Source organism: Borostomias antarcticus (genome assembly GCF_949987555.1).
Source record: "Borostomias antarcticus genome assembly, chromosome: 5".
NCBI classification, from domain to species: domain Eukaryota; kingdom Metazoa; phylum Chordata; class Actinopteri; order Stomiiformes; family Stomiidae; genus Borostomias; species Borostomias antarcticus.
Window position 1 is genome coordinate 8,800,958 of NC_140238.1, and position 15,682 is coordinate 8,816,639.

The 15,682-nt window shown below is 46.5% G+C and overlaps 2 protein-coding genes across 2 annotated transcripts; one reads left to right on the plus strand and one right to left on the minus strand.

The window, feature by feature from the left end:
- Positions 1-329: 329 nt before the first annotated feature.
- Positions 330-11,032, minus strand: trmt61a (tRNA methyltransferase 61A; the record flags this gene model as incomplete). Its single annotated transcript, XM_084438582.1, has 4 exons — positions 10,901-11,032; positions 9,790-10,139; positions 6,545-6,811; positions 330-625 (listed from the first exon to the last, which is right to left on the minus strand). Exons 2-4 carry the CDS (start codon positions 10,118-10,120, stop codon positions 330-332), a joined length of 894 nt encoding a protein of 297 aa, XP_084294708.1. The 5' UTR covers positions 10,121-10,139; positions 10,901-11,032.
- A 735-nt stretch (positions 11,033-11,767) lies between these two features.
- On the plus strand, positions 11,768-15,677 carry ckba (creatine kinase, brain a). The gene is made up of 8 exons (XM_084438469.1): positions 11,768-11,860; positions 12,403-12,604; positions 13,360-13,514; positions 13,639-13,771; positions 14,498-14,669; positions 14,807-14,930; positions 15,068-15,257; positions 15,346-15,677. The coding sequence occupies exons 2-8, from the start codon at positions 12,412-12,414 to the stop codon at positions 15,522-15,524; spliced, it is 1,146 nt and encodes a 381-aa protein (XP_084294595.1). The 5' UTR covers positions 11,768-11,860; positions 12,403-12,411; the 3' UTR covers positions 15,525-15,677.
- The last annotated feature ends 5 nt before the right edge of the window (positions 15,678-15,682 follow it).

The following is a 15,682-nucleotide window of genomic DNA, read 5'->3' on the forward strand; positions in this document are numbered from 1 at the left end:
GTGCGCTTGCACACTTGCGCGCGCGCACACACACGCACGCGCACACACACACAAAACAATAGAAAATGGTGGCCATTTCTCAAGAAGGTCTCTTTCCAAGAGGATGTAAGCTGTCAACTTTGTCACAGCAGACTGGAGCATGGAGAGGAAGGGGGAAACCAGTAAATCAGTCCAGAGGACGCGCTGTTCCTCTGGGGCCAGGTTAGGTCCTCCTGAGGCCTCAACAGCACCCGTCCTGGGGGTTTCCTGGATCCCAACAACCTCCCGGTGTCTCCGTCCTCTCCACCGTGCACCCGCACTCTCTGGCCTCCACGCGTCACAGCAGCCCTCTAACCCCGGGGCTTAGTGGCGAAGGTCAGGTAGCCCGTGTGACCCGCCATCTCTCTGGGGGGCGTGGTGGTCCTGCAGAGGACGGAGGCCTGTTTGGGGGCCACGGGGGGCGGCGCCCCCTCCCCCGGAGGGGTCTCGGGCCCAAAGTCAGGCAGGGGGAGGGGGACATTGCGGACGTCGTGCACCCTGAGCAGAACTTCTAACGTGCTGATCTCCTCGAAGCCTTCCTCCACCAGCGCCTCGCACGTCCGCTGAACCTGCTCAATGCAGGGGGAGAAGGAGCACACGCGGCCCCCTGCAGAGAGAGAGATGAGAGAGAGAGAGGGATGGGGAGAGAGCAGACAGGGGTAGGTAATTAGCCTGGAAGCCAGACTTCCTGGCATAAAAAACAAAAACAACCTTTTGCGATAGTCTGGACTTCTTCCCATCCACATGGATTTCCAGAAATTTCAATGAAACTAACTGCTATTCTGCCCCCAAGTGGGGACGCAGCTCCTGATTGGGTCCCGTAGTTGATGACATGAAATACAGGCAGTCGGCATAATAGTAGACTGGAGTTTCCCAAAGCAACAAGCAGTAACATTAGTTGAACAAGTACAGCCATAAGTGCAGTTATTAGAGAAATCAATAACAACAATTAAACAAGAACATGTATGCACCAACAGAGTGTCTCAGCGGAAAAGACGTTTTAAGCTAAGGCTGAAGGAGTTTGTCAAGGCAAGTACTCCCGCCCACATTGTTCAGGGCAGCTAGAAGTCGAGACTGTATTGCAAAATTGAATTTTCTGGGCTTCCAGGCTATTAGGGAATAGGGGAGAGAGAAAAAGAGTGCGACTATCGTCTGTCTCTCACAGCATATATTTAGCAAATTATATAGATATTCGCATCGGTCCACACAATCGAGGAAAGTGTCAGTCGTACTGCGTCCAGACAAACGGTCCTAAAACAAGGCTTTGGGGAAGCCTGCCAGACTCGTCAGGGTCTAATCAGGTTAACAGCGAGGCTGTGCCGGGACAGATGGAGAACAGGCCTGCTCTCTCTAGGCTCTCCTGGACCCGGCCCGGGGCCAGGCATAGAACCAGGTGCTCACAGGTGATAGAGACACTCGTACTACTAATGAGTGCAGTTTACCCCCCAGGGGCCTCACTATACACAGGGTCACAGCAGATCCACTTAACCCAGGATCAGTCGTCTCCTCGTCGCCAAGAAGCTCTCAGCCTCCAGGGAGACGCTCTGTGTGTGTGCGCGTTGTGTTTCTATGGTCACAGAGGACTTGTGACCGACTTCAGAGCTGAGGCAGAGCCACGAGAGTGACCCGGAGAAGAGGACACCCGGAGAAGAGGACACACAAGACCAAACCAGGATATTTGTGATCTTGATTTGAGATCATCCCCTAACCCCCCCCCCCCCCCCCAACCTACCTTACAGTAACAATATATGTCTGACCTCAATGCAGAAGTCATGGAGGACCGGGAAGGCAAGCCTTATCAGGCAGGCTAATCCATTATGAAGTTATTTGTGGTGGAAACTGGGATAACTCTGAGATAACGGAGAGACAGCGGCGTCCGGACTGCACAACACAGTCCCCTCGGTCTCCTGGCAGCCAGGACTGAGGCAGAGAGGGGGAGGAGAGAGGCGGGGCTGTGCCAGGGTCCTCAGCTCTCGGTACAGCTGCTCTTAATGGAGGGCCAGGCCTCTGGCCAAAAAAATGAAAGGAATTACACAGAAAGAAAAAAAAAAGTGTGTGTGTGTGTGTGTGTGGGGGGGGGGGGGGGTACCGCAATTTCTTCCACTTTCCAGTAGGCCAACTCTCATAGTCCTGTGAGAGCATCCTGATCTTGCGAGTTCACTTTCAGTTTCTTTCCGCCGATCAGTCTGGACTGCCACACAATATGGACAAAAGTATTGGGACAGCTACACATTACACCTACCGGAGCTTTTATGACATCCCCTTCTAAATTCAAAGGCATCATTATGGAGTTGGTCCCCCCTTTGAAGCTATGCCATCATCTACCTACTCCAGAGAGCCTACTCACACCTGGAGTGGCTAGGAAGAGTCATGTTCTTTTTAAGTGCTTTTCAACCCCATCTTCCCCTCCAGCTCGCGGAGAAGCTCTCAGCTATGCGGGTACACCATGACACGGTAGCCTGGATCACAGACTCTCTCACCAGCAGGCCACAGTATGTCTGTCTGCAGGACATTCCAATTGGCGACTAGATTTCGGAAGGCTATCTGAAAAAAATATATACTTGGCCGGTAGATTTCTAATCTGAAAAAAATATATACTTGGCCGGTAGATTTTTTAATCTACAGTCCCCTTGGCAGGTGACTCACCGTGAGCCAAAAAGTAAATTTTCACCCGTCTGTCACCTTTCCTGTTCACCCTATACACCTCTGTCTTCAGCCACAACTCTGGGGTGTGCCACCTCCAGAAGTTCTCGGACAACTCTGCAATTGTGCATCGGGGCAGACGATGAGGAGGAGTACGGGGATGTAATCAGGAGATTTGTTGAATGGTCTGAGGAGAACCAGCTCCAACTCAACATCAGCAAGACCAAGGACCTGGTGGTGGACTTCAGAAAGAACAAGAGGCCTCCAACCCCTATCACCATCCAGGGAGAGGAAGTTGAGATGGTGGACTCATACAAGTTCCTGGGGGCGCACCTGAGGCCCTCTACAGGAAAGGATAGAGCAGACGGTTCTTCTTCAAGAGGCTCAGGGGCCTCATTTCTAAACGTTGCGCAAGTACAAAAGCATGCATAACCCATGCCGAGCAACTTTCGGTATTTATAAAAAACAAGCTAAACAATAAGTTGGCGAAAGGTGTGCGTAACTCTACGCACACTCCGACCCTCCCGTAACTACAATAAGCAAGTTTCTGGAGAAACAGGAAAACGCAACTCCGATGGCAGAGGGATGAAACTCGGGAAAGTCTGCGAAACGCATGACACATTGAATAATAAATACATCGGTCGCTGCAAGAAACCCTCCAATGTGTCACACAGTTTAAACGGAATCAATCGCCACGTAGCCTAATCACTAAATAATGTCTGCATTGCTTTGGATGTGTCTGTGAATTGACCCATTTGTGTCATAATATAATGTTATGTTGTAGGCCTATTCATAGGCTATCCCGTGAAGCATCACAGGCAGTAGCCTATGAATAAAAGCCACATTACGTTGATAACACAACACAAGCCTATTAGGCTTATCATAGTAATGATTCCGTATGTCGATGGCCTACAACTATAATGAGGCCTATACCGCAAACAAATTTTGCATTCGGCATTGAAGTATTTATTCAGTTAATCATTTATTTAGTTAATTATTTGTATGTTTAATTATCCATCTATTCATTTGTTAATGTATTTATAGCCTATAGTTGATTAGGCTTTTACTGTATGTAAACTCGAATGACCACTGAGGCAAGCCGCAATTACAATGATGTTAAGCAACGGTGAATGGAAATGTCCTACTTGAGGCAACTGTAGGCTAAATTTATATATATTTACAAGACCTCGATACAGGCACTAATATAGCTGGATTATAGGCCATGACGCACGGGGCCTTGGATATGCCGGGACTTGGCACAGATGTTCTAATATGTGCTTGGCTATCGCGCAACATCCGTTCGAACACGGCCTACAGAATGTTTTGAGAAAGTATGTGAAATGCATATCCTGGAAAATACACAAATTGGCTGCTGCAAAGAACCCTCAGATCTGTCGTTCAGTTTAATCGGGGATCATTGCCTTAAGTAGTCACTATAGGCCTACATACATTGTTATGGATGTCATTGTAAATTGACCCGTTTACACGTTGATAAGTTAGGCCTTTTATTCATGGGCCACCCTGTGAAGCATTAGGCTACGTGCAATATAGATCCAAACCCCATTACCCATGCAACAACACTATAGGCTTATAATGATTATCAGTTTGGATATCAGCAGCCTACTAATAAGGCCTACCGCACTAAACGAATGCCAATATAGCCTGCATGATAGATAATTAATTATAATCTAATTGGGACCACTCGGGCATAACAGGTGCTCTTATCAGTCGTGCACATGTGAAATCATCGTTCCGAAAAGAACCTTTTGGTGCGTCTTGCCTCATTGACCAATACCCTCCACCACGCACTCAGTAAAATTTCTCTTTCTCTTTCTGCCTTTTGCACTCGGCAAACTCCATTCTCGTTGCATATGTATTAGGAGCGTATCACTGACCATTTATAGGCAATTGTGGGCGTTAATTGGGGTGTGATCAGAACGCGTGTTCACGTGCGGCAAGTGTTGATTGTGATTTATTTAAGGGCAGCTGGCATTGGCGTGGCGAAGTCAACATGGGCTGTGATACACAGCGTTTTATAAATCAGAGATTTTTTGTGCATATATTTTCATACTTACTTAGCTAAGCAAACTTAGTTACGTGGATTCTATGCAACGTTTATAAATGAGGGCCCAGGTCCTTTGATGTGTGTAGCAGGCTGCTGCGGATGTTCTACCAGTCTGTTGTAGCCAGCACACTATTCTTTGCCGTCGCCTGCTGGGGAGGCAGCATCAAGGCTGGAGAGTCAAACAATCTGAACAAGCTGGTGAGGAGGGCCGGCTCTGGAGAGGAGGATGAGGGACAAACTGAAGTCTATTCTAGACAACCCCTCCCACCCACCCCTTCTATGACGAGCTGTGGCAGATGGGAAGCACAGGCTCATCCCACCCAGGTGCAATACGGAGCGGTTTAGACATTCCTTTGTGCCAGCAGGCATCAGACTGTATAACAGTGCCTGAGCGTTTCCGAGTGTTATGGGGGGGTGCATGTGTGTATGATATGTGTGCTACTACATATATATGTGTATGTATACATACAGCCTGGATGTATACATGTGTACTACAAATATATATTTATACAGACTGGATGTATGTACATATATTCATTATTCTATTATATACTGTACACATGCTGTACATATGGATGTATACAGTCCCTATTCCCCTCCCTTTTTATTCTTACTACTCTGCAGTACTCCTGCCCGCTGAAATCGTTTGAGATGGGGGGAAGGCCAGACTGATCTGTGGAGAGAAACTGAAGGTGAGCTTGCTAGATCAGGATGGTCTCTCGAGGCTACAGTTCTCAGACCTTTACTGACCAAACCTGAATCAAGGAGATACATATAGTGGATGCCCCCTACAAAAAAAAGTGCCCCAATGTCTGAAACTCGAGGGGCAAACAGATGGATGCCCTCTGTGGCTCCTACAGTATTCTACCCTCAAGGGGGATGACTCCATTCTCCCAAGCTCTGAACAGGGTAAATAAATAAATAGTCTTTCCTGAAGCAGACACGCTCCTGCAACTTTTCTCCCCACAGCATAGCCCTCTATGGTCATGAGACCGATTGTACTGTACATGGAGATCTGGCTATGTGTGTGTGAGAGTGTCTGTTTGCGACCATCTGCATGGGTGCAGGAGGAGCGAAAGGGGAGGTTGCAGAAGTGAGGCCATATAAGGGACTAGCAGAGTCTGCAGAGGGAGAGAGAGACAAGGTGGGAGAACATGTGCGTGCATGGCAGCATCAGAGCTGCTCCAACTCCCACATTCCACTTCATATTGAGGCTTAAATTTAGTCAGATTCTCTGTTTACTGTGCCACGGGATTAAAAACAACTGAAAGCAATCTTACAGTCCAGCTCAAAAACCACTGACGTGCTTATGAGAGCTGTCCAGCCGGGACACACTGTACCTAGCCGGTTGATGTGCCCTGCCCTCCACCCGTCCCCATGTCCCACCTATAAGCCCATTATTCTGAGCCCCCTGACCCCCCACTGAGCTGCCAACCTGCCCAGGCCTGCCCCCACTGCACTGCGGGCCCTGGTCTCCACGGAGACCGCTGAACGGCCCACTGCGTGATCTTTAGTGTGGTCACGGCGCCCCGTGACAAGGAGCAATCAGCGAGGGACACACACGCAATGGCAAAGTTAATGAGAGCTCTGCTGACCCGGATCAAAACTCAATATCGGGACCAAAGAGCCCGGCCAGAGAGAGAATGCTGGCTGGGTTTTCTAGTGTAGTCAGACTTCTCACAGTCAGAGTCTCACAGTTCCGATACCAGGAAGAGCATGATTCAGTGATTCACCATCATGTGGCTATGAATGTGTCTCTGACACATAAGCAAGCAAGCCTGCGCACACGTACGCACACACACGGAGGCATCCTCTTACCCAGTCTCTTCATGGCGGCCTTGGCATGCGAGACCGCCTCCCAGGGGGAGGGGATGTCCAGGAACACGGCGTCAGCCACCCCCGTAACGCCGAAGCCCTCCTTGCAGACGTCCCTGTTGCGCACGGTGACGAGGTGAGCCACGCGGTGGTCCCGGAACTCCTCGGCCGCCTTCTCGGCGCGCTGCTGGTGGAACTCCACCGTGTGCAGGTGGCCCGTGGGCGCAATGGTGCGTATGATGGCGTGGGACAGCGACCCGCTGCCCGTACCTGCAACCGAACCAGAGGGACAGGGATCGTTAAGGGTGTCACCGGTAGAGGGGGCAACACTGCTGAAAAAGACAGGTTCAAGCGCAGAGAGTTGCTGCCATAATGCCAACACATTCATTCATGTACTGTGTCTGAAGTGTTTGACGCAAATCTGAATAACAGTCTTGAGTGTGTATTGAAACACAAGCACCCAGAGAGCTTCTCCAATTACGGGCCGCCCGCCATACGATCCCAACAATACCCGCTGTTGTGAGCTTCTGCGTGCGTCTGGCAGCGATCACATGACGGGCGGGTTTGAGCGGTCGCGGGACGCAGCGACGGCCTACAGTGTCCCGTCACGCCCACCCCCCTCCTCCCCCTCCTGACGTCACCGCTTCTTTTGTTCTCATGGCGACAATGAAGGCAATGTTTACCCCACAGCGGCGGCACATTGACTTGCTAAACGCCGTGCCACTCGGCCAGATGGCTGACTGACGGGCCCAGTCGGGAGAGGGGAGCGCGAGCTCTGGAACCGGGAAGATTAGGTTCCTCTGAGCGGGAAACGGGATCCGCTGCTTTGGGGGTTTCTGATAAAGCAACAGTTAGAGTTGAGGACTGTCACACTACTGTGCCCCAGCCACTGACTAACCGAGCTGTAGCCTAACCCATGACAGAGAGTTTAAAATATCCCAAATATGAATGACCACGATCTGCCGTGGCAATCCCCACAATGAGCATCCAGCACAGTGCGTTAGCATAGCAGCATGTCTTTGTAACTGGGACACGTATTTCCAGCATAACTATCTCTCCAGGGGTTATTAACTTTAATTCGGAGTCAGAGAGAAAGAGACGGAACGCTGCCTGTGTTAAAGTGATGCCTGAAAGTCTGCAACAGAGTGAGAGTCACGGGTTTACGGCCATCTTCTCACTCACACAATGCCCACGAGAACTGGCATCGCACTCCCTCAATGAGCCCTAAGCCCACAGCTCCAGGGATGCCACCTCACTTGGTTAACAGAAAGGACTTGTGAGGCTCCAGATGCCTGCTGCCCTGAACATAAAGGCAGCGTTGATGCAAACGGTCAGAACCGAGACTCCAATCAAGATCTCCAATCTCTGGCAGAAGGCTGGGAAATATGAGGGAGAATGGAACTTGGAACACTAATAGAATAAAGAGTTGAGCATGAGGTTGGCAGACTTTGAGCTAGGCTGGTGACTTTCTGGGCAGACTATTGGCAAGGTGACTCCTCAACATGACTGTGTGTATATACCCGTTCCCAGAGCAGCCAACTGATAATCACAACCAATCACTGCAAAGTTTACATTGCTCGCTAACAAAGACACAATCAGGACACCAAACTTGAAGCTGTTCCTATGATTATGAGGCACTACTGTATAACATTACGTACAAATGACGATTAGCACTTAGCAGTAAATAATTTATCAACAGTTAGTGAAGAGATCTGGGTTGCGTTCAAATTTGGCGAACAGAGGCAAACGCTCGTGGCAAACAGGTTCTTTCTTTGGTTAAATTTGAACAAGGAGAGCCAAGTGTGCGATCAACAATGATTTTCTGGATGATATATTTTGGATGTAGTCCCGCTAATAAAACCTAGTAAAAGGGCCTCCGGTATTCCATTCATTCAATCATAGAAACATTTCCCTCAGTCCAACGTCCATTTTTGTTCACCGCAAACTACTTTTTCAGACCCTTCACTTAACACAAAGCGAACAGGAAAAAGTTCCAAATAGTTTGCCAAATTCGCTGAATTTGAACGCACCCCTGACTAAACATGCAGTAATAGGCCTAAATGTTTTTACCGAATGTAACAGGTTTTATCATCTGGTATGTGAATACTTTTCTTTCATTCATGGATGGCGTCCCTGGATGTACAAGCAGCACGTCTTGAGGTTCCATTTCAAAACAACAGAGATCTCTTGTTCGGAAAAGTTTAGAAAGTGTTATACCGCACAGTGATGCCTCAGCCTTTCTGTTGGGCTTACATGTGAGAGAGGCATGAGCCAGCGTTTTCTTGGATGCATCCGCACTAGAGAAGGCAGAGGAACATGATATCACTGCAGACATGTTAGGGCTCTCCATTGTGCTGAAGAGAGGGTGGGAGGGAGCTGACTCTGCAGTTCGTTCATCGATATAGCACTTGGAATTGCATTTGCTTGTATGAAACTGTAAATAAACTTGATTTTATTAACTGGTTGACACAAACTCTGGAGTAAATGATGACACCTGTAAACAAGCACTGGATGACTATTTGAATTCACAACCCCCCTTCATCTGTCACATGCCATTACAAAATGGGTTTGAAAACGTAGAATGACATGTTGGAGACTAAGAGCAAAAACAGCACATGCATACATGTGCATCTCAGAAAATTAGAATATTGCGGAAAGTTCATTATTTCCCATAATTTAATGCAAAAAGTGAAACTTTCATATATTATAGATTCATTACACATGAAGTGAAATATTTCAAGTCATGCCACGCTCCACGCTGATGCAGTAATTTGTGCAAAAGGAGCCCTGACCAAGTATTGACTGTATAAATTAACATACTGTACAATCATAAAGATTAAAACAAAAAACGCTTGAAATATTTCACTTTGTGTAATGGATCTAGAATACATGAAGGTTTCACTTTTTGAATGAACTTACGGAAAATAATGAACTTTCCACAACATCCTAATTTTTGGAGATGCACCTGTACAGACAGATACCACTAGATCTCAGTACAGAATATACTCAATCTCAGTAGAGAATATATCACTACATCTCAGAGCAAAGAAAGGCCATCGTGCGCCCTCATGTGCACGTGGTACTAGAAGAGATGACATGCGGACTGGCCGTCGATGGCTCATTCCAAATTCTCATCAACGTATAGCAACATGTGCATGTTGATGAGAACAAAGAAGCAAAGAATTTCACAACCTCAAAGAGGGAGAAAAAGTGTCGAAACAGTGGATGTGTGCGTGTGTCTCTCTCACCTGATTCGCAGACAACAGAGCCAGGCTTAAGCTCTAACATCATGGTGATGTTGGCGATGTCTGTGGTGTAGAGGATCTGGGTACGGTGGGGCAGGTTGAGGGTCCACAGCTCAGGGGTGGGGTGCAGCACGTAGACCCAGCCACCTTTGCTGCAGGTAACCTTTGTACCAAATCTCTGGCCTATCAGGTCTGTTGAGTGGCGGATGACTCCGTAGCGTGTTTGTGTCTGTGCACCCTTCTGCACCTTGACAGGCATCATGGACTCATGACCCAGGAAGATGATGACAACGTCACCTTCCTGGATGAACTCAGAATACTCCACAAAGCTCATGGCATGCCGTGTGCCACACCTACCGGGATATAGAGGGGGGAAACTTAATTTACTGCAAGGGCAACACATAAAGCTTTGACATTATCAAAAAAGAGGAGCTCAAATTTTAAAGATTTCAAAGATTATTGTATTTGTATGTGAGGTATTCGCAATTTATGGCTATGACTCATTCTATATAGCATTAATGTTTTTCACACGATTTACATACAAAATATTCAGTGCATTCAATGTTCCCAAAGGTACGTTTTGAAAGATGTGGCACGCGCATTACAGATTTAAAACAAAACAAAGAACGTTATCTTTCAAATTCCCAACTGTCGGTAACCTCAACTGTCTTGTGTATTTTCAAGTGAAGGATACACTTTCAGACATTTGATTGCCTACTTCAAACAGACAACCACCATGTCGGAACATGTAGAGCAAGTGTAAGTGGAGAGTTAAGTTAGTTTGCTGACTAGCTTAAACATTTTGTTCAAAATGCAATTGCTGTCAACGTTATCAATTAACAATTGGTAATTTGCATAGCTATGGTTAGCTATCTAGTTAGCAATAACGTTATCTATCTAGCTAAATGGTAAGTTCTGTCGATAATTTGTCTTCATCATAATCTTAATTTAGCTAGTAAATCCACTTTCGGCAAGGTCATGGCGCAAAACTGGTCTGAAATTTGGTGGCTAACGTTAGCTAACGTTTGTCTAGCTAACTATAAGCTGGCTAGCTTGCATTCGGGATGCTAGCCCGTTAGCTTTATAGTTACCCATCAAGATTCCAAAAACCCACCGTTTTGAAAGGCTTGTTCGACACCACGTTATAGCAATATTTAGACTGTAAAGTGCTTGTTTGTTGTTTTTACTCTAGAGTTAGCAACGACTGATTAAAGAATGGCACACTTTGAATAGCAAAAAAGAATAGCAGTTTGATGGTCCTCTTGTCACTTGCAGCGAAAGCGATGAAAATGAATGAGTTGTGAAAAACACGTGGTGTTGTTAGGGATTGTTGAAACTGGGCTGAGGCGGCTCTCGTTCACAACCACTTGACTGTCTGTTACCAATACAAAACTGTCTAATTAGGCTGTGCGGATGTCGTGTAAATCAGTGAATCGGCGCAAACACTGCCATTTGTAGACGTGTTTGAACAAACCACGTTTCGGCACCGAATGATGACGTTTTGATAGAAAGAGACAGAAGAGACTGATAAAAGGTGTTTTATCATTTTAAATATTAGTGTAAAATCTCAACAATCCTGATCAATACGATTTGATCACACGTCCAAGGTCTATGGGGTTGAGTTGAGTGATAAATAATGACATTTCATATTTTCAGTGACGTGATGATACATTATGTATCATTAAGCCTACGTATCATTTAAATAAATGTAGGCTATATGCATTTTTTTCTTTTACACCAGCAGTAAAAAAAAAAAAAAAAAAGACTTTAGCGTGATGCCTAAAAATTGAAATTCAAACGGGATGCATGTAGAAAGTTAATTTTTAGAAAACAGTATGACAGACTGGGGGAATAGCAAAATAAACGCAGTTTCTTGCATAGTCGTCCAATAGAATGAATGGACTACAAATACTGACCAATGGGAGAATGGCTGGTGTACTATAAAGAATGATCTGAAGCTCATCCCCCCACCAGAGAGCCGCAGCGTAGTTGGTGGGTGCGCTTTTCCTCAGCCGGAAAAATAGGAATCTTTGTGTCATCCAGTAGTAGTAGTAGCCAACAGCCGCAGCACAAGGTAGGACTGTTTGCCATTAGTTTTCTCACTGTTTTTATTTTTATTTTATTTAAATCTTGGATATTTAGTCCGTTTTAACCAGAATAACATATATTTTCCTCATTATCCCGTTTATTGACCAAATATATGCAATACATAATGTTGCTGGTGCAGATTGCTTTGCAATTTCCTTAATGTAACACGTCTGATGGACAAGTACACAGGCCCACAGGTATATATCCTGTACTAGTGCCTCACTTCTTTTGTGCACCCGCATGTGTGTAATCAAAGAACATGTACGAAATACGTTTTTTATTGCATTGGAACTACAGCGTTGCTGTGATTAACTCGCATTCCAGTAGTCTACTTCTCTTTTAAAAAAAGCAACAACAATAAGTTCAAATCATATCTATCTAATTCTCATCTTATTTGCATCGTGCTTACATAATCATTAAGTCATTGTGTTCTCTCGCATTTATAAAGCCTAGTGGCTCTACTATGTCCGTGTATTGTTTTACAACATAAGTTTCACCCGTTTTTCCTCCATTCCATGGTGCGGCCAGGGATCAGCCATGCCGTTCGGTAACACCCACAACCAGCTGAAGATGAAGTACACCTCCAGTCAGGAGTACCCAGACCTCAGCAAGCACAATAATTATATGGCCAAGGTGCTGACTCCTGCCATATACGAGCGTCTGAGGGGCAAACAAACTCCCAGTGGATTTACATTGGACGATGTCATTCAAACCGGGGTTGATAACCCAGGTAAAGATCCGAGCGGCTTTCAGCATCAAGCCATCTGTTCTGCCTCTCAAAGTGCGTTTAGGGAGGACGTTTCACAGTTGCCAAAGCTTTATAGCGCTTAGCTCAGGGAGAGATCACCTTTTGCACACTGACCTTGCCGATAGTTTGTTAAATATCATTCGATACTTGCCATGAGGGTCGTTTTTAATGATTCTGATAATTTTTCATCACCTAGAGATGATGCTTGCAGTCCAAAGGGAAGAAAGAACCAACATGTTACTCTTTTAACTCTAATGACTTCAATTAAGGCTTTTTTTACAAGCCACCCTTTACTAATTTATATGTTAATCTTCATCCGATCAATCCGATTTGTATACGCATTTTAAAAGCATAGCAGTTGGCTTTCCCTCACCCTTGTAGAATGTGTTTTGTTATTGTTTAGAAGTGACAAAATGGCCAAACTGACCATCAAGAAGCTCTCGCCTGAGGAGGAGTTCCCTGATCTTAGCCAGCACAACAACCACATGGCCAAGGTCTTAACCCTGGATATGTACAAGAAACTACGAGAGCGTGCCACCCCCAACGGCTTCACCATAGATGGTGTCATTCAGACAGGGGTTGATAATCCTGGTAAAACCAACCTGTTCTGAGGTTCTAAACTGAAAATTCAACATATTTCCTCATCAGCCAGTACAGTGTAGTGAGGATGTTGTGCTTGTCATCTGTCAAGTCCTGTCTCCTGTCTTGACTACATGCTGACTGATTTCTCCATCCAGGCCATCCCTTCATTATGACTGTGGGATGTGTAGCTGGAGATGAAGAGACCTACGAGGACTTCAAAGAGCTGCTGGACCCTATCATTCAGGACAGACATGGCGGATACAAGCCCACAGACAAGCACAAGACCGACCTCAACCCTGATCACCTCAAGGTCCTACAGCACATCTTATATTAGTTAGGCTCAGTGACTGATGACAGTAATTTGCCGATGACCATTTACTTCTCCATAATCCTTCATGCAGAGAAATCTGAGTTGCTTTGGTGTCTTTCCTCAGGGCGGAGACGACCTGGATCCCAACTATGTCCTGAGCTCTCGCGTTCGAACAGGCAGGAGCGTCCGTGGGTTCTGTCTGCCCCCACACTGCAGCCGTGGAGAGCGAAGGGGCATTGAGAATCTCTCCATTGAAGGTACTGATATCAGTCCTTAGAATGCCTTGTACCATCAGTTAACTCTTTAATAGCTCTCTCTTAAATAAAAGAGAGATGGGTGATTATGTGTAGATTACAAAGTTCTGCATAGTCAATACTGTGGTGTGTGAGGAGCTGTGGATGAAGGCTACTGTGCCCGCTGCTCCTTGCTGCCCTAGGAGTTAGGATAGCAGAGAGCAAATTGCATAATCTGCTGACCGCATCTGCTTGTGTGTGTGTATGTGTTTCTGGTCACCTCTTCCTGCACGCATGGGTGTGTCAATTGCATGTACTGAAGTGAATTTCATCTTTCATGCAAGTCGAGAATGCATGTTGGTGTGTTGGGTGCTCCCTCTAGTGGTTATTGATGGCAATGTATTTTTGTAGACTGGGGAGGTGAGCTGCTGCAATTGATTATTACTGCTCAATTATTTTAACCTCTTCCTCTAACCAGCTATAAATCTCAGTAGTGGCTAATATGTTTTGACTGTCCAAAGGAGAATTGATACCCCATATCTTGCTAGTCTTGCACTTTGCCTTAAGCTCAAGATTATGCTCTTTGTCACTTGTTTTAGAAAGGAGATGCACTTGTGAGTTCTGGCAAGTTGTAGTACATTGGCTTTTCCTACATTAAATGCAATTATTGTAAGTCGCTTTAGATAAAATCATCACCTAAATGACTGTAATTTATCTGGTGAACCTAATTTGTTTTGTTTTCCTTTGCAGCGCTCGACTCACTATCAGGTGACCTGAAGGGAAAGTACTACGCTCTGAAGAACATGTCGGACGCCGAGCAGCAGCAGCTGATTGATGATCACTTCCTGTTCGACAAGCCTGTATCTCCTCTGCTGCTGGCTTCTGGTATGGCCCGTGACTGGCCCGATGGCAGGGGCATCTGGTGAGAGGATTTCCCACATCTCCTTTCCTGTTTCCTGTAACAGTTTAACTCGTTTATGTTTGAGTCTAAATCCTTTCTGAGGGAGCATTTATAACCTCATGACCTTAGAAACATTAAACACTCTTTTCTCCCCATAGGCACAACGACACCAAGACCTTCCTGGTCTGGGTCAACGAGGAGGACCACCTGCGTGTCATCTCCATGCAGAAGGGCGGCAACATGAAGGAAGTGTTCAACAGATTCTGCACTGGCCTCACCAAGGTAAAACACTGGGAATGTCTGATGGAGCCAGATTGTCGGTTAAGGGATGACGAATGGACTTAACACATTTACTGCTAATCATCAGAAACGTTTGGTAGAACTACTTTGTTTATACTTAGTTCTACTCTCTTCCACAGATCGAGAGCCTGTTCAAGGAGAAGGGCCACTCCTTCATGTGGAACGAGCACCTGGGCTACGTGCTCACCTGCCCCTCCAACCTCGGCACTGGGCTGCGTGGCGGCGTCCACGTCAAGCTGCCCAACCTCAGCAAGCACGCCAAGTTTGAGGAGGTGCTCAAGAGGCTAAGGCTGCAGAAGCGTGGAACAGGTACAGAGGTTTAACCGCACGTCGCCCTCTAGTGCTTCCTAATCCATAGATGCTGTGGATTTAATGCTACGCGCCCCCCTCCCCCCAGGTGGTGTGGATACCGCCGCTGTGGGTGGCGTGTTCGACATCTCCAACGCCGACCGCCTGGGCTTCTCCGAGGTGGAGTTGGTGCAGATGGTGGTGGACGGAGTCAAGCTGCTGATTGAGATGGAGAAGAAGCTGGAGAAGGGCCAGCCAATCGATGACCTCATGCCCGCCCAAAAGTGAAGACTCTCCTTATGCCCCCACCACCCCCTTCTCCCAGTGTCTAATGAATGAATGTGTGACACTATCCTGGAATGCACTCTGTATTAAAAAAACACTTACTGTCTCTCACACAATGTATGTGAGAGTGGATCCTAACACGATTAATAAACTGTTTGATC

Excerpts from the sequence above, each read along its gene's own strand:
- ckba (XM_084438469.1), top strand. The coding sequence starts at position 12,412 with ATGCCGTTCGGTAACACCCACAACCAGCTGAAGATGAAGTACACCTCC. Across the intron at positions 14,670-14,806 it reads CCCGATGGCAGGGGCATCTG|GCACAACGACACCAAGACCT; the intron begins GTGAGAGGATTT and ends TTCTCCCCATAG. Across the intron at positions 14,931-15,067 it reads TCTGCACTGGCCTCACCAAG|ATCGAGAGCCTGTTCAAGGA; the intron begins GTAAAACACTGG and ends TCTCTTCCACAG.